The sequence below is a fragment of the Barbatula barbatula genome (assembly GCF_947034865.1).
Source record: "Barbatula barbatula genome assembly, chromosome: 12".
In the NCBI taxonomy this organism is placed as follows: domain Eukaryota; kingdom Metazoa; phylum Chordata; class Actinopteri; order Cypriniformes; family Nemacheilidae; genus Barbatula; species Barbatula barbatula.
This window is the reverse complement of record NC_136775.1, coordinates 5,191,053-5,215,606: the sequence shown is the minus strand read 5'-3', so window position 1 is coordinate 5,215,606 and position 24,554 is coordinate 5,191,053. Positions and strand designations below refer to the sequence as shown.

At 38.2% G+C, this 24,554-nt stretch overlaps 2 protein-coding genes across 2 annotated transcripts; one reads left to right on the top strand and one right to left on the bottom strand.

The window, feature by feature from the left end:
• Positions 1-5,902: 5,902 nt before the first annotated feature.
• Positions 5,903-21,010, bottom strand: plekhf2 (pleckstrin homology domain containing, family F (with FYVE domain) member 2). The gene is made up of 2 exons (XM_079469625.1): positions 20,606-21,010; positions 5,903-8,793 (listed from the first exon to the last, which is right to left on the bottom strand). The coding sequence occupies exon 2, from the start codon at positions 8,780-8,782 to the stop codon at positions 8,039-8,041; it is 744 nt and encodes a 247-aa protein (XP_079325751.1). The 5' UTR covers positions 8,783-8,793; positions 20,606-21,010; the 3' UTR covers positions 5,903-8,038.
• A 935-nt stretch (positions 21,011-21,945) lies between these two features.
• LOC306901812 (beta-2 adrenergic receptor) lies at positions 21,946-23,314 on the top strand. The gene has a single exon (XM_079469918.1). The coding sequence runs from the start codon at positions 22,039-22,041 to the stop codon at positions 23,092-23,094; it is 1,056 nt and encodes a 351-aa protein (XP_079326044.1). The 5' UTR covers positions 21,946-22,038; the 3' UTR covers positions 23,095-23,314.
• The last annotated feature ends 1,240 nt before the right edge of the window (positions 23,315-24,554 follow it).

Below are 24,554 nucleotides of genomic sequence, written 5' to 3'. Positions count from 1 at the left end.
CCTGAGTCAACGGTTTCAAATTAATAAATGAAAGTTATTCTCTATGGGGTTCAGGTCAGGCGGGTTTGCTGGCCAACCAAGCACAGTAACACCACGGTCATTGAACCAGCTTTTGGTACCTTGGCACTGTGGGCAGGTGCCAAGTCCTGCTGGAAACTGAAATCAGCATCTCCACAAAGCTTGTCAAATGAAAATGAATTTCCTGGTAGGTGACTGTGTTGACTGTGGACCTCAGAAAACACAGTGGACCAACACCAGCAGATGACGTGGCATAAAAAGCTGGTTCAATGACCATGCTTGATTGGCCAGCATACCTGCCTGACTTGAACTTGTCAAGAGGAAGATGAGACACCAGACCCAACCATGCAGATGACCTGAAGGCCGCTATCAAAGCAACCTGGGCTTCCATTTCACCTGAGCAGTGCCACAGACTGTTTGCCTCCACGCCACGCCGCATTGATACAGCAATTCATGCAAACAGAGGCCCAACCGAGTATTAAGTGCATAGAAATTAACATACTTTTCTGTTTAAAATATCATTTTTTTAATTGATCTCCTGTACTATTCAAGTTTTCTGAGACACTGTATTTTGGGTTTTCATTATCTGCAAGCCATAGTCATCAAAATTTTAAGAAATAAAGGCTTGAAATGTTTCACTCTGTGTAATGAATCTATATAATATATTGGTTTTAATATATCCATTCATACTGTACATCAGTGCATAAGAAAGACCCTCAACCAATATTTGAAGGATGAGATGTCAAGGTCCATTTGGCAAAAACACACAAAAGTAACAATCTTACATTAATGATTTTTATATAAGAGGTTTGTTATTGTACCGCTTGTATTCATCTTTGTTTCAATAATAACATGCATTTTCAAAAGATGCTCATTTAGACAATTTCTCTCGTTGAGTTACTTCACAAAAAATTTGCTCTCTGGTTCATGATAAGGCATATAGGTGATTCTACCCTGGCACAAACAGCCTGATGGTGTTTCAAGGTTAACAGTTTGCACAAAAACAAGTGCTTCCTTTGCGAGGAGAGAAAACATTCACTCTTTGGGCTTTATAGCTTTAATAAGCTTTATAAAACTGTACATTCAATAAAAATGTAACCAAAAATAGTCATTTCATTACCTGTGATAATAGTTCTGCTATCTATTGAATTCTTCAATATGAATTAAATCCACCATACAGTTCACACAATCTTCTCTTATGCCTTGAATGCTAAATGGTATTCTATCGGTTCGGTTTATAGGCGTGTTAAGTCGAATGCACTTTACACGTCTCAGGTGACAAACTACCTAAGTTTTCATTTAAAACAGCTGTATTTTTCATCTCTAAAATCTTACCATTTATCTTCTTTGTTGTAAAACAGTTGGCTTTATGTTCCCGAATCTCACTCCTACACAACCATCATTAAAACTGTATTTGCACTTGTTTTCTGCTAGAGCCGAAGTTCTGTCTCCTTCAATTTAATTGGCTGAACAGTGTCTACTTCAGTTCTGCTTGAACTCTATAATTTGTTTGGCAAGAATCTGTAAACCGTGTTTGATTGGTCAGATACAAATTGTAATATAGTGGCGGTTAATGACGGTGAAGTCAAAGTCCAGGTATTACATCTGTAAAACACCTTCAGATTTTTGCGAATTCTATTTCTGTCACACAACTCAAGTTATTTTTGATAAGATGACATGCATCAAGCCGTGAAGCATTTTTATTATTCTGTTGCAGCAGAATTCGTTTCACTATCAATGCGCAACAGGGGACTGTCATCAATGTCATTTACTTGAGGAAAAGCAATTTCCTCAAACATTATCCACGAGTTTCAGGGGTTTCTATTTGACTTGATTTAAATTTGTGTTTGGTCATTCAAAACATGGCAACTTTGTGAGGGAGAGAATAACTCACAGCGATTGCTATGGTGAATTATACAGTGAGGGAATTAATGATTTGATCCCCTGCTGATTTAATAAGTTTGCCTGCTTACAAAGAAATGAAGGGTCTATAATTGTTATGGTAGGTTTATTTTTACTGATAAGAGCCAGAATATCAAATAAATTAGGGGAAAAAACGTATATAAAGGCTATAAATTGATTTGCATATCAGTCAGTGAAATAAGTATGTGATCCCCTACCAACCAGCAAGAATTCTGGCTCCACAGATTATGTGCCTATATGGACCACAGATTATTCCTGTCACTTTACAAAAATTCTCCCAAGTCAGCTTGTTCCCTTCCAACAGAATCTATATCTTCTATTTTAACCTCTCCACCACCCACCATGGTCAAGGCCAAATGGGTTTCAAAGGATGTCAGGGACAAGATTGTAGACATTGAATAGGCTACAGACAGAAGCTTGGTGAGAAGGAAACAACTGTTGGTGTGATTATTTGGAAATAGAAGAAATACAAAATAACTATCAATTGTCCTTGGTCTGGAGGTCCCTGCAAGATTTCCGCAGTGGGGTAAAGATGATGTTGGGAAAGGTTTAAGATCAGCCCAGAACCCCATGGGAGAAGCTTGGGACCACATTTAGCAATTTGTATTCTCACTGTTCCCTCTCCCTTTATGCACTTGTGACAACTAAAGAAGAGATGACAACAGTTTTCTTTTTCTTTAGTTTATGGCTGATAGTTATTTACTAGTTGTAAAACTAACAAAGTTAGCTAGCACTCCCTATACGTTCAAGAGTTAACGCAACGTGAAAAATAAACTTGTTCCCCAATTTCTGATTTGGGCATAGTTTATGTGAGATATAGAAACATACCCAAATCATAATCCACACCAACAAAAGACAGAAGTTTTTTTTTTAATCTTAAGTGTTATTAAGTGAAACACAAGCATTTTCAATGATCGTTTCTGTTCAGTCCGCTCATTTTATTGTGTATGACTACAGCTGTCGTAAGTGGTTTTGTTTGGCAATGGCATCAGGTATGTGTTTCAAATAGGAGACCGTATTCTGTCGATTGTGGCACTAAACAACACAACAAGATGATATTTTAAACTCCTTATGTAACCGAATCTGTGCCGCTTTGTATTAGCCGCCCGCCTCCAGTTTTCCCTTCCTTTTGCCTCCAGCTAATGCCGTGACGTAAGCGTGACATCGGCCGTAAAGGGGTCTATATATGATTAAAATATAATAATAATAATAATAATACGTTATTATAATATGGATAGTTTGGATACGCCAAATTTTCAATTGTGTTATTAGCTTTTCATCATTTTAAAACTGTGACTTTCTTCTGCAAAACACAAAAGAAGATATTTTGAAGAATGTTGGTAACCACACTAAACCAAAACCCATTGACTGCTATTGTGTGGACAACAAAACACTGAGACATTATTTTAAATATCGTCTTTGTGTTCCACAAAAAAAAGAAAGTCAAGCAGGTTTTGACTGACGGGTGAATAAATGAGGATAAAATGTATTTATTAAATTAAATCTATATTCCAACACGCAGAGAATCTACTAGACAAATGAAAATGATCCATCTGCAAACTGCTTCTATTGTACGTATAAACAGATATTTATGAGCACTACATGAGCTTCCTCTTTTTACAACTTCAGCCTGTTGCTGGGGTCAAATGTTACAAAATTTAAAGTAATACAAGACAGCTCAACCTCATTTATATTGTGTTGTCAGGAAGTATTGAATAGTAATGACGGGTGTTAAGAAGTGGAGAAAAGATCTTCCACCCACTCACATGCTTAACGTTATCAGGCACAAGGGAAAAAGGACATCCAGCGCATTTCCAAAGAGAAAACACAGATGCAAACAACCAGTCTCACATACAGAGATGCAATGTGTGGGTGTATTGCTCTGATAATAAGAGTTTAAAGCACATGGTGAGACTGTATGTTCCTGCTGCTGTCTCAGACTACAATTTTACTCATTTGGTTACTCCATGACAGCTTTGATTAAATACCGATATCAACTGGCTCAATGCATAAGAAGAAAAAATCCACCATGGCTGCTTGGTATCTCTTCTTAATAAGGGCATATGCACAGCTGTCTTGCTTCCAACAGGGGGCACTCTTCAGCTATTGAATTGACAGCTCAAAGAATCACATTCATTAGGCATAAAAAGATGTTTTAACCTTACCAACTAAGAATTTGCAGAAACCATCAAGTGATGGTTGAAGATGGTGGTTGAAGTCATGGGGTTTTTTGAGAGTTATTTGTTCCCATACCCTTCACAACCACATACACCATCTGAATGATGGTTTAAAACAGGGGTCTCCAACGTGGTGCCCGTGGGCACCTGGTAGCCCGCATGAACTCTGTAAGGTGCCCGCTAAACACAGGGCTCACCAATAATGCTCAAGACAGTTGACAAATCTGTGACTATACCGATCAGCCAAGTGCTACATCGTCATGAAAGTTTATTATTAACAAGTGTTATAAGCTTTAATATATTCAAGTGCAAAGATATCTGAAAGAAAACTGCATTTGGTTCTGTGAGTGTAAAAAAACGCATCACATGTTTAAAGTTTGAAAGTATGTTATCAAAAAGTAGCCCTCCAGAGGATTTTAGATATTTTGGTAGCCCTCGCTTACAAAAAGGTTGGAGACCCCTGGTTTAAAATATATGCTGGTCCACACAATCTACCATGCAACATTGTCGCTGTGTGCATGCTTTTGATGATGGTTTATACACGTGGATGAGTTGGATTAGTATTAGCAAACACAAAAAACTAGTTGTGACAATGGACAGATGTGCAAAAATAAGTCTAATTTTATTTTAAATTTTTAAAAAGCATATATGCATATACTTTATAAAACTATAAGATGGATACAGACTGTTTGAATTTTTGCTAAATAAACCACAATTAAAGGGGATTGTTCACCCACAATAGAAAATTCTGTCATCATTTACTCACCCTCTTGTCATTTCAATGACTTTCTTCAGCAGAACACAAAAGAGATTTTGAAGGATGTTGGTAACCAAACGGCGGTACCCATTCATTTCTTTTGAACAGACACAAAACCAATGCAAGTGAATGGGTACTGCCGTTGTTCTGATCCAAACATTTGTAAAAATGGTCTTATTTTGTGTTCTGCATACAGAGAAAGTCTTACAGGTTTGAAATGACAAGAGGGTGATTAAAGGATGACAGAATTGTCTGTTTTTGGTGAACCTTATATGTATGTATTTGATATTTTGTACAAGGTAATGTAGCATTCACACACTTGAGAATGTTTGAAAGATTAGAGGCCTCACACCTCTAAATGGCAAGTCAAATTTGACCGTTTTTTTAGCAACCAAAGCCGTCTGTACAAACAAGGGATTATGCAACGGCTCTGCTATCGTCTAGATGAATGAGCGTGTTTTAAGGCTTGATCTTTTTTCAAAGAGACAGACATCAAATTTTAAGTGTCTAACTACTCTAAAGCTGAATATTCTAGATTAAGAGTTCAGTTTAATGTCAGATGACACTGTGATATTAAAGCCAAAAATGTTAGGCCAAAGATTTAAATATCTCTCCACCACATTTTAACCAAGTCGGACTAGTAATGATAGAAAAACAATGAGTTTAAAGTAGAAATCCCCTAACTATAATACTTCATGCATCTGAAAAACTCTGGGTCCTTTTTGTTGGGTAAAATATCGACGTTGGGTTGAAAATCACACTATGCTAAGGTTATTTCAGTCCATAGTTGGGTAACAACAACCCAGAATTTCTGAGTGTAACATCACGTTGTGGGGATTTACCTAAATAGACTGAGATGTAAATAACAGATTACGCTGTGAGAGGATATACTCAAGCGGTTAAGCGCTTGATTTGGTCATGATCCAAGAAATGTAACATCTGGTTATATTAATACTTTCTCCATCGCACAACTGCTGGATCTTTCAGTGCAAGATTTGATATTACAGAAGACAAGACACAAGAGTTTAAGCAATGCATATACTTTCATTAATTAGTATCTAATAATGATATGACGGATTACATTCAGTTCTTAGCCCTTTCAAAATATTAAAGGAGAATTAAAATGCCAACATGGACAAGAAAACAGAAAAATCGATTTAAAAGAAATGAGGGAATCATAAATTACAGGAAACTTGAAAAATCTTCATAAAGTCAAATACAGTATAATCGCAGACTCTGTCTCTTTACTTTATTTATAACCCATTACGCCATAATGGCAAACTGAATAAGGGAATGAGGGAACAATCTATTCACTTGTCTTTGCAGCCAGATTCTATGTGTGAAGACATGTAATATTCCCCGCCCACATTCTACTCGAGCCCCACCCCTCTCTTGTGGTTTGCAGAGATAGTAAAGTGCTGGTAACTGATCCAGTGTTCAGGAAACACACATGAACCACACAGAAAAATTATGAAACAAAAAAAACAGCTGCAGGCCAGAATAAGAAGAAATATATAAAAACTGTACAAAGTTTACAATATAACCTACATTAAAACAATCCCAGAATATTACAACATATTTCAAACAAAGAAATCATCTCAGAATACCATCAGGTTACATTTGGAAAGATGAAAACAATTAATTGTTCCATAACTAAACTGCAAATCTACTGTTAGATTCCAAAAGCAAGATAAGATCAATCACTGTAAACCTATTGCTAAATCCCACAGAGGTCTCGCAATCTAAAAAAGCAAAAAATACTCAAAGTGTATCTGTTATTGCATATGATATTCTAGTTTTATTAAATATCCCTTTACAAAATTAGTTTTGTTAATCTGACATCTTCACATGTGATCAAGTATTCAGTTCTGAGACACAAGGGTCTCAAGCAGTATCGCTGGGTTTTATCCACCAGCTTCTCTTGTGAAAAATACAAACTCTAAACCCGGCAGGAATAAACTCGGTTATGTCTCCAAGCAGTCTTTTAACAAATGTCACTCTGGACAGCGGTTAGTGCAGTCAGTAAAAACAAAAGGAGGCTATATGTCACTCACTTCCTTATAATGCTTTCAATTCCCATTCAAGATGTGTAGCAATGACCGCCATGCCCCGGCACGTGACCTCGCTAACACAAAGACTCCAATGAGACGCTGAGGAAAACGGACAGGTTTTCTTTCGCCACAGTTCCTTTGGGCTGCATGCTAACATACATTTCAGTTTGTCACGGCCGAACGTTGAAGTGCAGCAATGCAAGGCATGATCTTCGACGACAACCAAGAAACATACAATGCAACATGAGCTGTACGACACAACACAAAATGTTACCAACTGTAGCGTCGAGTTTATTTACCAGGATGTACTTCCTGAGAATAAATCGTTAAAAAGGCACCGAGGCGGCAACAGCCTTGTCAGGTGAATTCTGCAATAGACTTCCTACCCCACAGCACTATATACACATGTACAAGCTTTAAAAAAAAGCTTCTATCTGATTTGTCACCTGCAATTACTAGAAACAGTCAACCAAGAATTTCATCTGAATTTCAACTCTTAAAACATACTTGCATGGTCTGCTAGTGGTTATTTAATCAAAGCATTAAATGCTGCTCCTTGTTTAAAACAATTGAACCTGTTGCAAAACTACGCTTCTGTATTCTGTGTACAACAACTGAATCGGTTGTGAGTCTACATGACTTCACCTGAGGGTTTTTGCAGGGAGAGGATTCCTGTGAATAGCCAACAATCAGATTACCCAACATTCCCATCTTTAGCGGATACTGTAGCAGCAAAGTAGCAGGAATAACAGTTGTGACAGCAAAAAGACAATTAAAGTAAAGAGGAAAGAAGGTTGAAAGGAAAATTCTATAGAAAAATAACATGTATATATAAGAGGTTAAATTATTAAGAACGAGAGGCGCCATTGAGACGTGACACCGTAAAAAACTACTCGCGAGTATGCAAGTAGTGCAAATAGTGTTCAGAAAACACGCAGGAACTTATAACAATTCCCATCAAACATTTGTTCTTTTGCACAGGATCTTTAATTCTGTAGAGTAAGTTGTATTGCTTAAAATAGTTGTAATGCAAATTTGAACTCTGAAAGAAACATAGAGAATAAAATAATGGGACGTAATTCATGGATTGTCTATATTCCTGAAAGTGAATCTCAGTCACTGCTGTCATCCTCATCTTCGTCATCAGAGAGGTTATTAGAGGAGAACTCTGAACTGGGCCGACTGTAGGAGTCCGAGCGGTGGGGCAGGGTAGCCCCCGTGGAGAGCTGTTTGTAACAGAACTCGCAGACGCGAACCGGTTTGGATGACTGACTAGGCAGCAGGAACTTCTTTTCTGAACAGGGCCCGCACACGACAAAGCCACATTTCCTGCAGTGGTGCCGTCTGCTGACGGGGGTGAACTTCACTTTATGGCAGCGCATGCATATGGTCGCCTCAGAGTCGGGCACCCAGACCGCGGCGTGCTCCCCGGTGGGAGATTTCCCGCTCTTCTCCAGCAGGTCCGAGACACATTTGCTGATGTGGCTCATCCATTCTGACTTCTCCGTTGCCGTGGCGGCGTAGACGGCGAAAGATTTGGTGGGCGTTTTAATGAGCCAGCCGTTCCGCAGGTCACCCTCGTCGTCTACAGTGTCTATGGTGACGCTCTCTAGAGGGATGATGTGCTGCTTGTTGTATTTCTTCTTCTGGATGACGATGTTGCCGTACACCAGGATGTCATTGAAGAGGAAGAACTGCCGGGCTTTGGGCTTTTTGCGGCACAATTTCGTGAGGACACCCTCGCCGATGAGCACTCGACCCGAGATGGCCAGCGGCTGGCCTGCTGTGCCAAAACAGGCTTCCACAACTGTTATGCGTTTGGAATTGGCTTCACTGTTTGCCAAGCGGTCCACCATCTTTCAAACGCCTGGGAAGAGAGAAAATTGTATTGTTTATTAACAGGAAAAAAATTGAAGAAATAATAGTGATGGTCTGACAAAACATGAGAACTTCTGGTTTGTCAAAAAAGCTTTTAGAGAAGTGAAAAAATCTGAACTGATTCTTTGTGCCTTTCAGAGTTGAAAATTACAAGAGATCATTGAAAGTCTCAACTCAAGTTTTAATGAACAGTGAGCAAATATTTTTTAGTAACCTTTTTAAGTTGTCTCTGAACAGAATTTAGGGCTGACTGTTTCAATTTGTCTTCCAACAATTATGAAAACTGAATAATCAATGTAAAATAATGATCGTGCCACATTCCGTTACACAAGGATTTCTTCTTGTGTTGTAAATCCAAAGCACACTCTTATCTTAAAATGGTTGTGTCATGTTTCTTCAGATATTTGAACCAAAATGTTCAATGTACTTTTAGAAGTTTTTAGTTAGTTGTAGTTGTGCACCGCATTTTTGAAAATTATTGATAACAGCAATGTTGTTTCTACAGTAGCCCTAAACGGGCAAACTGCTAGCTCTACAGAGCGCGTTTCATAAGTACATTATCTACTTCGGCAAAGAAGAGAAAACATAACATCTTTGTCCTTTGAGAGCCGCCGTAGTATCAGCTCTCTCCCAATGCTAGAGAGAGAGAGAGCTACATTATCCATTCAAGGTAGTACAACGAGATCTGATCACTCACGTTACATCCCATCTGTTAGTCTCTTCACAAGCACCTGCGCTGGCCGTAAACCAACGTTAAGACCGTCCCAGTTACACACATTATAAGCACACACTCCATAATGCTACAGATTAATCTAATAAGCAGGTCCTAAGAATAAACTCATGTGTTACACTGTACCGTCACCTCTTGTTTATTCATTCAAACAAATGATGTAATCCACAGCTTTGCACAAAGACGGCTTAGCAAGCAGATACACAAATGCACTGAAAGTGTCACATTGTTACATGCAGATGCAAAGGCACAGCAATGTAAATCTTTGCTATTTTTGCATCACTTCCTCTGTGTGAAATAGAAGCGTTCGGACCGTTCAGGGTCTCGGCTTCCTGCTAATTCCACGATTCGAAGCTGCTGAAAGTGGAGAATCTCAAGGTCATCTGGGGGAGAAATGGAGATCTAAAAGCAACACTGGCCATATTTCTGTTTCCATTGTGTCAGGGATAAGGCAAACCCCACTCCTGTCTATATGATATGATTCTGTAGTCTAAAAATGAGGCATACAAAACTGATTCCCCCCCACCAGGAGGGTAAACAAAATGACATTTAATACATCCTACACCTTGACCTAGATGTAAAAAAAACAAGCTTGCCTGTCTGTCTACAACTTCACACCCAAATCAGACATTTATCTAATGTGACCTGCATGGCATGCCCACACAGGACGTTACTCATAACGTACAGGCTAGAATTCACTCTTTTTTAAATTATCAGCACCGGTCGTCCTCTATCTAATATCATCTGCAATAATTATGTTTTATCATCATTAATTAACGTAATTCATTGCAATTCAATGATAGCCTTATTCATATTTGCAAAAGCAAAACCCGTATACATAAACCAATTGTTGTTGTAATCACTATATCTTAGATAAAACAAAAATCACAATACAATACAATACAATAGGGATGGCAGAAAGAATTTATTCAGAATGAATATCGATTCAATCTGCTAGCGATTCTAATCCATTCACAAATAAAAAAAAAAATTTTTTTAAACGTTACTCAATATAATAAATAAGGCGAAAGTCAACTGGGTATAAATATGTGACAGTTATAAGAGTAGAAGCCAAAATACCAACAAGTCTGACTCTGAACGCAAACGTTGAAGCGATGACCTCCTAAATATGCTAATTGAATTGATTCTGAATTGAATCATGAGGGACCACACAATTCCCACCCCTACAATACAACATATTACAATACGATTTATATTGCAATACTTCTTTAAACAAAAATTGTTAAAATGCCATGCTGGCCTATATCGATACAATATAAAAGAAAATATATATATTGCGATAGTTCATCAATATTTTGGAACATCCCTACTTGAAACAACATTTGATTTCTGCTAATGTAACAAAGGTGGAGGCTACACGAGGCTTGATGCCTGGCAAAGCTACAGAATGATGGGCTAGTAGGTTTTTATACAGCACAAGAGCTAAAACTGTGAATTGCAAGGCCACCTTTGTTCATCTTAAGAACCAAAAGTAAAAGCAAGATCATTCTCATGCTCTTCACGGCGTAAAAGGAATTTGCTCTTTACGGCACAGTATACAAGGTTACAGGTATAATAAAATCCACCTACAATCAAAATAGCATGCCGGGCTTTATAAGGATGAACTTTAACACCAAACATTCTAAAAATACAAACTTCGAAAGAACTTAGCAAGCAGGTTGAGGTAAAAGGAGGGGCAGGCAAAGCTGAACTTTCCTGAATGACTTCCTCCTCTATCCTTAAATGAAAATCTCTGCAGGGGACACAACCTATATATGAATTTAAGTTGCATGTTACAGTACACAGCACCTTTTCAACTGCCTTGTAGGAAGATCCGCTCTATGTTACATCAAGGTCAATGACGAACACTTTGGCACATTTAGAAACCCTGCAAGACATCAGACCCCTCTCACTCATAAAGTAAACAGTCTAACAAGACCAGACACATCAGGGCCGGGTGTCAGCGCGTAAAGCCATGACTATTTATTCAGCAAACTGCTTAAAAATGGCACTGACTAATATAATCTTAAATGAAATACTATTTTTGATTATGGACGGTTAAACAATATTTAATTCTTATTAACGCTAGATTTTAAACAATTAGGAAGCCCATTATAGACACTAAAACACTCAAAACACAACAGATAAACAGTTACACCATCCCCTTGGTTTCACCAGATTGCTTGAATTCAAATGACAATAGCTCGAGTCCAACTATCAGGTCTCTGACTGAATTTGCTTAGATTGCGTGCAGGCAGTGACAAAATGACTCTGATCTAGATGAAAGAGCTGGAAGGGCTACCATGGATACACTACGCATGTAGACAGATGTCATTTTAATTTGGATATCCTTCATGACAAGGCCTGATGGATATGTGCCTGTCTTCATAATTAGACTCTTCAGTAGGATATACTAAAGCACTAAACCTCTATCTCCCCCAGCTCTCAAACCTTCAAAAGCCCTTTTATCATTCCGCAGGCAGAAATTGAACAGAATGCTCATAAATTGGTGTTGAAAGCGTATTTGGCAGACTGATTGTTATTTGTGTTATTATTAAATTATTTATGCAAATGATGAGCGACTTTTGGGAGCAACTACCAATAGGAGTAAAGCAGCATAGCTCACATCGTCCGTTTCTCGTCAGTAACTGCAGACTTTGTTTATAAATGTCTAAATGCCTAGCAACCAAAGCTAGGACCTCGTAGCAAGAGACTAGAGACACCTAGCGACTAGCGGTGTGAAAGCACGTTTATAGCCAGAATGCTATCAGTTACTTTTCATTTTATGAAACTAGTCAAATTTAAGGCAATATAGCCAATAATTAACACATTATTTTCAATAATAATATAATAACATTTATTTATATAGCACTTCTCATAAATAAAATCAACTCAAAGTGCTTCACAGCTGCAAAAACAGTTCCAAATTTCTTGAGCATAATAACGAAATGAGGTGCCACCAGATTGCCTGAAATTGACCGTGCGATAGGGTTGGGCGATTTTGCCTAAAATCTAAATTTCGATTAATTGAACATGTTCTGTCGATTACGATTATTGAACAATTATTTTGTTTTTGTTTATTTTTCTTTGTATTTTGCCCGCGTAGATCACTGACAAGGTTTGTAATGTAAATATGCTAAAGGTAGGGTATATTTTCTAATGAAACATTTCTTATCTCATGTTATTATAAATAAAAGAAAATACAAAGTATTATGGTTATTTATTGAACATTTTGAATAATAGACATCTTTGTGTTATTTTTTGGAAACATTTCCCTTGCCAACGAAGACAGAAGAACAAACGCAAGACAGAAGAACAAACGCAACACAAAGCAGCAAATCATCTGTCTGCATGTGTCGTGACAAATCGGGTGTACTTTAGGACCCTGCCTGGAGACAACAGTCCTGCCGTCATAAGAGCTGTCACGTGAAAGAAACAGACGTCAAGTCTGACAAAAATCGTCAATCTTTCTAAAGAAATATGACATAAACGTGTTTCAGTATATCTATATTTCTTTAGACATGCGTTTCATGTTTATATGCAGAGTTAGACTTAATATCATTTTTAACTCTATTCTTTGGTGGACTGGTAGCCAGTGTAATTCCGTTAAAACTGGTGTAATGGGATCACTCCCTTTTGCTTTCATTGATACTCTGGCTGCTGCATTTTGTATTAATTGTAACTTTGATATAGAGCCCTAAGGCAAACCAGTATACATAGCATTACAATAATCAAGTCAAGAAAAAAGAAATGCATAAATCCATTTCTCGGCATCATTTATGGATAAAAAGGCAATGTTCCTCAGGTGATTAAAACAATTTTATTAATCGATTAATGTGTGATTTAAAAATCAGATCACAGTCCAGAATAACTCCTACATTTGTTACCTCTTTTTTGATTGCAGTAGAAATAAAGCCAGTCCCAATTCTATTCTCTCCCTCTCATGCTTTGGACACACAATAAAGATTTCAGTTTTATCATCATTTAACTTAAAAGAAAAATTGCATTCATCCACCTTCTAATGCTGCACAAACAGCCAGATTGCCTCTTTATTACGACTGTATCGTCACACTCGACTGTACAATTGTATATCATCAGCATACAAATGATAATTCATGCCATACTCCTGAATTTAACCTCCCGAAAGGGAGCATATGTAGAACAGTGATTCTAAATCATCCTTTGCAATCAGTTGGTTTAACACCAATATGGTAGGTGTCATGCTTTCCTCCATAATTTAACACAGTTGCTCTGCAAAACATCAGCTGCTAAATGTGCTTTGACTTTTTCAGCACTTTGAATAAGAGATCAGAGACAGCTGCAGGTGGGAGAGAAGCAGCAGCTGCAGACCAGACTGCTCTTTCTCTGCAGAACGCTGAACACACTACAGGTCTAACAGTCAGCACCTGGCCCTTTGGAAGCTAAGCAACCTCACAGTCCATCTGTAGGAGAAGAGCGCAAGCTGTCCGACACGCCAATCAACTGAAACACAAATGACTTGTTGACAAATGAGTGTAAAAATCTCTGATCTCACATTTGTGGACTTCGTAATGCTCTGCACCTTAGTGGCAAGTTACAACTGTTACACAAGTGAGCTGTAAATATCCTATGACAGAAAGAGCTAGCTATGAACTCATGAGTACCAAGCAGGGTAAGAAATTAACCAGGGTTTAGGGCAAAATGCCTAAATATCCTACATATTTAAAAGGTGCAGTCAAAGAAATTCCCTAGTAAATTTCGAACATACCATACCTTTTTAAAATGAGAGAGGAGGACACTAGAATAAGATGCAAAAGGCTTACAGCATAGAGATGAGAAAAGAACTGAAGGTTCAGGTTACACTGATGTTTAATAAATGATCTGTTTCCAAGTTTCCGTGTTCGTCTGATCATTTGCCAATTGAGAGTCTAATACCCAGCATTACATAATGACGACTCAACAGCAGTGTCGTCATTTTTATTCAGTTTTGTATGGTCAGTTGCACTTGCCAAATAAAACAGGCCGATGTCAACAACAGTGCTTTACAGGGCATATTATCGCCACAATATTACTTTTAAGTTTTACGTTTTGTTACCAGAAAAGAGAGGCTACTAATACTCGCAAACAGGGCCGGGACAATTATTATACCCGTCTTGAATCGATTCTGAAACCGTAAAGGCTCAGATTCTGTGTTTTATGCACAGCTCTTCCATGTAGTACGGCTCTTAGACCAGTAGGAAGTACTGCTCGATCTAAAACTCCTGCTAGATTGAGTCGTTTATAGCGCGCATTTAAAAACATCTTCATTGTAAATATACTTTATTATCATGAAAATACCTGAAAAGGTTTAAAGAACAGCTATAGAATATCAACACTGTCATTTCCTGGAACTGTGCGCAGTGGTGCTGTATTTACAGAGTTTTGCCTTCAGAAAGGGGACAAGTGTCTTTTAAAAAAAACTTTAACTTCGTTTTAAACCTTAAAACCTTAAATTCTTTCTTGGCGTCTTCTCTGTTCAGTGAGCGGCAGAAGCAGCACATTCACGACCATACCGCAGCTTACTGGTACAAAACACTATTTACAAATACCGGTCTGTTACTGACTAGACATATGAACATAAACATTTGTCGGTAATTATTTTTTTACGTCTGACAACAGAAATAGGGCTGGGTATCGAATCTAATGTTCCGATTCGATTCTGGTTCACAAGCTCTCGATTCGAGTCAATGATTATAGATTTAATACAAAAATTTATAGATATTTGTAAAAAAAGATTAGTAAATATCAGGTGACAATGGTGAATTAAAAAATGAAATGAAGAGCCACAAATCCCTACATTAAACTTCAAACACACTTAAGTATATTGAAACGGAACAGTCGCGTACCTAGATCAAACAGGATCGGGTTATTTATTTTACATTTAAGATACAGTAGTGTATAACAAAAAAATATTCACAAGATTAGCTGTAAAGAGAGGCTGTACTCATATGAACCGCTGCCTTTTATGTGAAATTATGTTAAATTTGACGACACACCCGCATACGCCATTTAAACTAAGCAATGAATGAAAGATATGATCCCTGTTGTAACATCCACCCTTTGCTGTGACAAGTAAGATTTAGTATTTAAAGTTTATTTATGACAATGTTTAGTCATTTACATATATAAATTAATATTTAGTTCTGAGTCACTTTTGAGTTTTGAGCAAGCTAATCAAATGTATTTTATAGGATAAAACTAGAGAAGGCCAGTAGCAAAATTACAGCTTTTCGCAAAGAGAGCAATAAAGGAGGATTGTGAAGAGTGACAGGTTATATTTCAGATGATTTCATAGACAATATATAACTTGAATATAAAACTAAATAACAACTGTATAAAGTAACAAATAAAAAGTTTCTTTACATTTCTTTTCGATTTATTAGGCTTGCAAGTGTTAAAGCGCAAATATGAAGTGCTCTCTAGCCGATTATTTTAAAAGACAGAGTGACAAATTATTAAAAGGATTCATCTTAAAATGGTTTAAAATCCCACTGCACTCTGGACTTGAATTACAACATTCCATCTCAAACTGAATCTATTTTTAAGACAAGAGGTGTCCCCATTCCTTATTATGTGGTTGATATAACTGTACGCTATTTGAAAATAAGAATGGAAAAATCACAATCGCTACGATCCAAAGTTCAAATTGTGCATGTCTTTAAAATGATAGTTTGTACAAAATCATGGAATGGTGTTAATTAACCAGTCCATACATGCAACCACTAAAGTATTATACAGTTCGATGTACACATCGCTTCACCAAGCAGAACTACACTTGGCTACACTACAGAATAGATGGTACTGATAAAGATTTGATATCTTTATCTTTGATGTGCATGATTTCGAAAATAAAGTTTTGGAGGCCACAAAATTAAACATGCACAAATATCTAACCATACATCCTGTCACATCAGCACACCTAAATAACCCACTGGTAATGAGATAAGATCATGGTCTTGACGTTTTCCTCACAGATGCAAGGAAATACAGCTCGAATAGAAATGGATATATCTTGCATTCGGAAAGTATTCACACCGCTTCACTTTTTCTAGAAAAAAGTTTCATATTTTGTTTTTTTTTCTACATAGTATGATGCTATTTCACACCTATTTTTGGGCACTTTCTCCCATTTGCCTTTGCAAGATCTCAAGCTCCATCAGGTTGGATGAGGAGCACACCCATTTTCAGATCTCTCGAGAGATGTTCAATCGGGTTCAAGTCTGGGCTCTGGCTGGGCCACTCAAGGACATTCACAATGTTGTCCTGTAGCCACTCCTTTGTTATCTTGGCTGTGTGCTTAGGGTCATTTCCTGTTGGAAGATGAACCTTCGCCCCAGTCTGAGGTCCAGAGTGCTCTAGAGCAGGTTTTCATCGAGGATGTCTCTGTACATTGCTGCATTCATCTTTCGGTATTGGCCAGGTGATATACAGGGTGCTGGTTTCCTCCAGGCAGGACGCTTGCCATTCAGGCCAAAGAGTTATTTTAGGTCACCTGCCTGACTAAGGCCCTTCTCCACTGATCGCTTAGTTTGGCCGGGCGGCCAGCTCTAGGAAGAGTCCTGATGGTTCCAAACTTCTTCAATTTACGGATTATGGAGGCCGCTGAGCTCATTGGGACCTTCAATGCTGCAGAAATGTTTCTCTACCCTTCCCCATATCTCTGCCTCGATACAATCCTGTCTCGGAAGTCTACAGACAATTCCTTGGACTTCATGGCTTGGTTTCTGCTCTGACATGAACTGTTAACTGTGGGACCTTACATAGGCAGGTGTGTACCTTTCCAAATCATGTCCAATCAACTGAATTTACCAGAGGTGGACTCCAATTAAGTTGTAGGAACATCTCAAGGAAGATCAGTGGAAACAGGATGGACCTGAGCTCAATTTTGAGTGTCATGGCAAAGGCTGTGAATACTTATGTACATGTGCTTTTTTTATTTTTTTATTTTTAATACATTTGCAAAGATTTCAAACAAACGTCTTTCACGTTGTCACTATGGGGTATTGTTTGTAGAATTTTGAGGAAAATAATTAATTGAATCCATTTTGGAATAAGGCTGTAACATGACAAAATGTGGAAAAAATGAAGCGCCGTGAATACATTTACGGATGCACTGTATTTGCCTTTCACATCCTAGAGTGTAGGTCAACAGGTTATCCAGCATTATAAATAAACAACTTTGACAAACAAATGTTTTGAAATTGAATTTAGGATATAGTCCAATAACTGGCAAATTAAACCTATTGCTTTATACAGAATACAATATGCTATTCTGTGTTCTAAGCTGCACATAATTATTTCTGACTTCACCACAAGTTCAGAGTACTTGAGGCTAAAATTCTCTTGTGTTCAGCTTAAACATTATTTACTGAAGTGTTTTGGAACCTAGCCCAGAATGCACATGTATTTAAAGAAAATGCAGTGGGACTTGGGCCATTAACTAATTCCAGGTACTTGGTTAAGTCAAAGTGCTAAACCAATCCACTCCAAATCAACGCTGCTACATGGATTAAATGAGAGTTAAGGGTTTACAGTGCTAAGAACTCACTCTGGAATAAAACCAAGCAGTCAAAAGCAAAAGGGGTATGTACAGAAATCTTGGAGCTAAATTTTCTACTTTTAAGACCTATTTCTATATATTTTAAGACCACTTGAAGTTTTAATCGTACTTTGGCGTCACTCTAACTTACATTAACTATATACTGATCGCAAGATAGCACAACTTAACAGTCTTAGTTTGTGATAACTCCTTAAGGCAACATAATTCAGAAGGGTGGGAACGAAGCCCCAGTTAAGTAATTGACTGACTAACCCAATGCAAGGTTTATTAGAAAGAGAATCGAGGCTATGCTACTCGCCTTCCCACACACGGTGCAGTTACCCACACAGTTATTCCTAGAGACGGCCCTCAGCCATGGTTACAACTTCTCCTCCAACCTTGCATGAAAACTTGCATTTCCCCAAGTTTTGTTTAACAACCGGGCGTGATTGGACTTCCCACTATTCGCCATCTCAATGATTAAATTCAGGTAAATGTTAGCGTATGACCTCTTTGGACAAATATGAAAAGACGATAAAAAAATGTTTACCTTGGAAAATGCCATTTAAGACTTTTTAAGGGCTTTTTTTCTAAATATATTTATCATACTGTTTAAGACCCCTCGCAAACGTGCCCTGAAGGGATGTGACGAGACACTTATCTCAATAGACACAAGAGCACGCCTCCCGAACGTATATATTTTGAGGTCGCACAGGTTAAATTTAGGCAGCATATGCGACTAAAATGGTCGCAATTTTGAGCCCGGCATTCCAACATGCCAATTGCGTAACTGTGTTCTCGCGATACACATCAGATCTTATCTCATGCCACAAAATCTTGTCACACCCCTAGTGCCCCACTGAGCTACCATCCCCAAAGGGTCCCTTTTGTGCAAACTAAAATTTGACTTTCCTGTCTTGCCGAGACTTGACATGACTCCATCACAATTTCAATAAGGCCATACTTTGTCACCTGTGACAGTCTATCGTAAGCACTGGTTGCTTCTTTGGATGGATGTACAAAATCATATCATTATGCTCTATAAGAAACGTTTAGAATGGTTGAAGAACGAAAAAAACCAAATGTATTTAAAGCCAAAAGCAATAACGAATTTTGATAGAATTCTTAACTTATTTTATTGACAGAAGGAAAAGAGATTGTATTCACTGTGAGCTTTACCACTCGGCTGGGTCTCTGAATAGCACGGTTGGACAAGCAGCGCCAATGAACGATAAGAAACAAGGTAGAGAGGAAGGAATGTACCCAAAGAACATCTGTTTCTCTCATTCTGAAAATATATGAGTATTTTGAAACGGCTCTCTTACACGAACGCAGTACAAAATAATGAATACAGGAACCAGGTTGAAATCCGTTGGAAAAGTTTTCTCATTCATTCAAACTCAAATGCACCAAGGCATGTATCAATGTTTACAAATACAGATTCAAAAAAAGGCTTTTAAAAGTGCAGGTGTGATTCAAACAACTCATCTAAGCTCAATGCTGGATACAGAAGTGAAAACTAACAAATCCTCTCTGGACTAAATTTGACAGACTGTGGGGTTATATCAAAGAATTAGAGTCAACATGCACATCTATAATAATGTACCAAACCATAGGCTGGTAGAGGAAGCAGAAGTAACATTATTTTACCACCGCCTACTTTACAGCAAAGTACAGGACAGCATTGGACTGCTTCCTTAAGACTCTTTGTTTATCGTTCTTAATTTCCTGTACATACCATTACTGTACTTCATGTGGAAATAAGCGATCATATATATATACATATACACATGTATGTGTGTGATTAAAAAGATGACAAAAGAAAAAGCTGCTCCTCAATTTTCCTATTATAGTTTGACTGGCATCGTGCTGTAAAAAACAGGACTGGTTGGTTTTTTCACTGTCAAGTTTCGGTGATCTCTTTACGTCTTCACGGACCACTAGCTGCCACACAGATGTGTAAACCGAAGTGTGATAAAACTTGAAACACAAACCCACAGAAAGTTTTCTACGATTTAAAAAATAAAAACGCACCATCTTCTGCTTACTTTGTAAACGTTTGTGACTGTACGGGGTTATCGCTCAACAGCTAACGTTAACTTAAACTAAGTTAGCCGACTTGACATTTTCGATGACTGAAAGGAGTTGCCTACTGACGGCCTAGATATGACTAAATTGAATCGTTTGAGAAACAAGCCCAGGCAGCTCGCCCCACATGTTGTCAAGCTAGTTTTACGATAGTCGCGACAAAGTTTCCCCGTACGCTAGCATGCTAAATGCTACCTAGATAATTTGACGACACGGGCGGTCCTCTTACTTTAAATGACAAATGCATTTTGACTCAATTTTATTTAGACGTATTTTACTGATACTTATGTAAGTTAGCCGATTAAATGAACGTAAACTACACAAACAAACCAATGCGATAGTTCCGTGGCGCACAACAACTAGCTCGCTCTGACTGACGGACACAACGAGTAACGTTAAGTTTAAACAGGCACCTAGCGCGCTTACCTGAACCCAACCGAGCAACAGTCGTCAAAGCGAAGCAACAACCACGATAACTTTTTCCTTGCGCAGAATATATACGTTGAACTAAATAAAAAGCGTCCGTAGAAACTCCCTCGGCTTCCTTCCCGGGCCACCAAAGTAGGAAAGAGTAGTTTCAATATGGCTGAGCGGGCTGGAGCAGGGAATGTTAGCGTCACCGGCGTGACTGCGGGTCGGGGCTAGTGTGGGAGAATGGGCAGGACTAATCTAGATCAGCAGCACCAATCCATGTCTGTAACGCAGTGTGTAGTTCGTGCAGTTCTATTATGTTTGTAGGGACGAGCCGTATATACCGAACAAGCACGTGCCTCAGTTATGTGATAACTCATCATAATCAAATTACTGTTAGAATGAATAGTAAAAGCAGCCCCGCCCCCAACTGACTGATAAACTGGTATAGCCTACTATGTAAAGTGCACAGAGATTTTGCATCTGTTGTTGAGTTTTGGGGATATGTTAGGGATAAATGGCTAGTATACAAGTAGTTCTTAAGTCATTAGTTCTCTGCCAACCCGAAAAGATACAAAACAGTTGAGCAATTGTTGGTGGATGGGCAGTCGGAACCATGAACCGCCGATCTAGTATAAGATCATTAAGTAGCCCTATATTACATATTTTTGCAGAGGATGTCAGTTTGAAAAATATTTATTTTAGATAGAACGGAAATAGCTTTGAGAGCAGATCACACAGTAGATGTATTTCTGGACACCCAACAGAAGAGCATAACAGTGTAACTCTCTAGTGCCCTCAGACGCTTGCCCGTAAGAACACCCAGATAAATACCGATGTCTGTGTTAAAATGCATGTTTTTTTCTATCCATTAAATATATTTTGGTTCTCACTGTCTTAAATGTGAGTTCCCATTTTTTGCCAATCCACAGTTTGCTTCTTGTAAGAACCGAATTGGTCTAAAAATGAACCACAGGTTGATATTAATCATTTTATATCTTCCAATGGGGGCATCCACAGTAATTGTAGATAAAGCAAACAGTACACAAGGGGAAAATCCTGCAGCTGTGCGCGTCAAACTGGCATCACTGTCAAGCGCAGCCCTGTTCTTCACAAGCGCAATTTAACAGCGTGTTCGCCCGAAGTGGCAAGATTTTGCTGAAGGATTTCGCAGAATATCCGTTTTCCAGACTGGCACGGAATAGATTATCTGCCGTGCCGAGAGACGCCGACAAGTTGGAAAATGTATTATTTAATTAAGGTATGTCTAATTAAGGTACGTCTAATTTTGTAAGCTTTTTACAGAAAGGGTGTTTGCCACTCACCACCAATACTCTTTTTCATTTGGCAGGGGTGAATTTTTACAGACACCATGCACACGATGCCACAGCGCAGAAGAGAAATACCAGCGTGCCACTGACAGGGATTTTACGCGCAGCTGACCAAGGATGCCAGATGAGCTAGCAAACTGTAGTGTGTGTTGTTGTACCACGACAAATAAGATACTTACAGTCGTCTTCATGGTATTACTGATGCTTGCCATACTTTTTGGAAACGCTCTAACATTAGCCGTTGTCTTCGGAACCAAGCATTTCCAAACTCCGCAGGGTTATTTAAAAGCATCATTGGCTGTGGCAGATCTGGCGGTGGGGATTTTTGTGGTACCCGTCTCCGTTTACGCAGAAATATCTCTCATGATCCAGAAGTCAGCACCGGAGTGGATGGTGCGCAATTCACAAAAGGCAACTTTTCATCCCTGCAGTTTGATAGGACCTGTGTTTGCGGGGTGTACTTTAGTTTCCATTACAACCATTTTCCTCTTGACCATTGAAAGGAGCATCGCCGTTCTAAGGCCACTACACAAAGAGTCAGTCATTACCAAAAAAAGAACATGCATACTAATAGCCATTTCCTGGATTGGGAGCTTTTTCCTGGCAACGTCGCCGATGGTTTTCACGAATGAAATTGCATTGGAGTACAATCCTTGCAGCAGAATGTGCAATTACGCATTGGGAAGCACTGACTTCCCGTCCCAGGCTTGGAACATTCTCTTACTCTTCCCTGCCTTCGATTTTACTCTACTCGGAAGTACAGTTGTCATCAATCTCATATCGCTTACCACAATTCGCCAGCATTCTAAAAGAAGACAGCATCTCGCCGAAACAGAGACTCAAGGCGCAACGAAACCTACCTTCTCGGACATTAAGGCTGCCAAGACCATAGGGACTCTGACACTGGCTTACACGGCTTCTTTCACCCCCATCGCCGTGTTTGTTGTTGGAAACGTTTTCGGAAACGAATGGTGCGATTTTTCATTTTTTGCCTTTTGGATTTTGACTATGAATAGCGGCTGTAATGTTATTATATATAGTGTTAGGGACCAGAAGTTCAGAAACCGCGTTTATCAACTAATTGTATCTGCACAACTGAATAATGCGCCTAAAACCGAGTGTGAGAACACTGAGAGAACAAACACAATCAGGGAACACGCATGCAAACCTTGAGTTTAGCTATACTGGTAATGAAGCTGACCAAGGCATTTATTTTCTTCTGTGCTTTGAGGAGTCTGGGGTTAAGTGTATTTTGTGAGACGGGATTCAAACCCATAACTTTTTGATTATCAATCTAAGCAAATGCCAGTGTCATGCAACACCTTGCCTGTTGCGTGGCAACTGCTGATATCTTTAGGTCAACTCCCCAGATTTTTCTTAATTTCCCAACATTGATAGCCTACGCATGGGGAGGTGTATATATATATATATATATATTTATTTTCTGATTTATTTATTTCCTTAATTATTTTCTGATTTATATATATATATATATATATATATATATATATATATATATATATATATATATATATATATATAAATCAGAAAATAATATAAATATATAAACACACGGGGGCGATAGGGAACAGCTGATTATATGGTTCATTGATTGCTTTGATTTCCATAAATTAATATTTATCAGCATATTCGCACGAATGCATCATATGCATTGTCTCGACTGTCTCATTGTTTAAGGGATGTGTTCAAATTTTGGTGTTCAGTTTTGCTTTAATGGTCCCAAACATATTTATTGAATTGCTCAAATATTGGCAAACTGTTTATCTTTAACTATCCATATCTGATTATTATTTTAAATACATTAAAGATTTTTATTAAAAATAATTGTAATATATTGAATTGTTTTTATTCAGTGTACCACATGCGCTTTTAATCAGCTCATATGTAGGCCTCAAATGTCCAATGCAATCTCTCCTGCAAACCTACACGCACATGACATGATTTATTCATCTGAAGATCAAGCAGTATAGGTAAATGTGACCCATGTTAATCTTAAATCTGAAAATTACGTTTTTAATCTTGTTTCAGAGATTATGCTGATTACTGATGAAGCTCCAATAATTTGTCTCCTCAGCTGTGACAAGCCTAGAGGGCCCAGTTTTGCGCAATTTTACATTGTATATAATAACTCGGGAGGGGGACAGATGGCCTAGCCTAGCCGTAACAAGATTGTTATTTATCACAAAAAAATATGGCATCTGTCTTACTCATTGGGCTTCTGGTAAACAATGTTTTTTTCTTTTTTTAATACACGTTGCAATGGAGGAAATCCTCTTCAGTTTGTGCAGAAGACCAGTACATGGGCTTTGGGTTTTATCTCTCACAAAAGAGCTATAAAGTACCATTACTTAAAGGGACAGTTCACCCCAAAATAAAAATTCTGACATCATTTACTCACCCTCGAGTTGTTCCAAATCTGTATAAATTTCCAAAGATATTTGAAATACTGCTTTTATCCAAACAAAGTTAGAAAATAACTGTTTGATTTCCTACATTCTTCAAAACATCTTTTGTGTTCAACAAGACATTTACAAAAAACTTAGCTGGTGGCTAAGAACTGTTCAGCATTCTTCCAAATATATTTCTCTTTGTTCATCAGTACAAAAATATTT

Bases quoted from the DNA above. Each gene is read 5' to 3' on its own strand.
- plekhf2 (XM_079469625.1), bottom strand. From the start codon at position 8,782: ATGGTGGACCGCTTGGCAAACAGTGAAGCCAATTCCAAACGCATAACA.
- LOC306901812 (XM_079469918.1), top strand. From the start codon at position 22,039: ATGCCAGATGAGCTAGCAAACTGTAGTGTGTGTTGTTGTACCACGACA.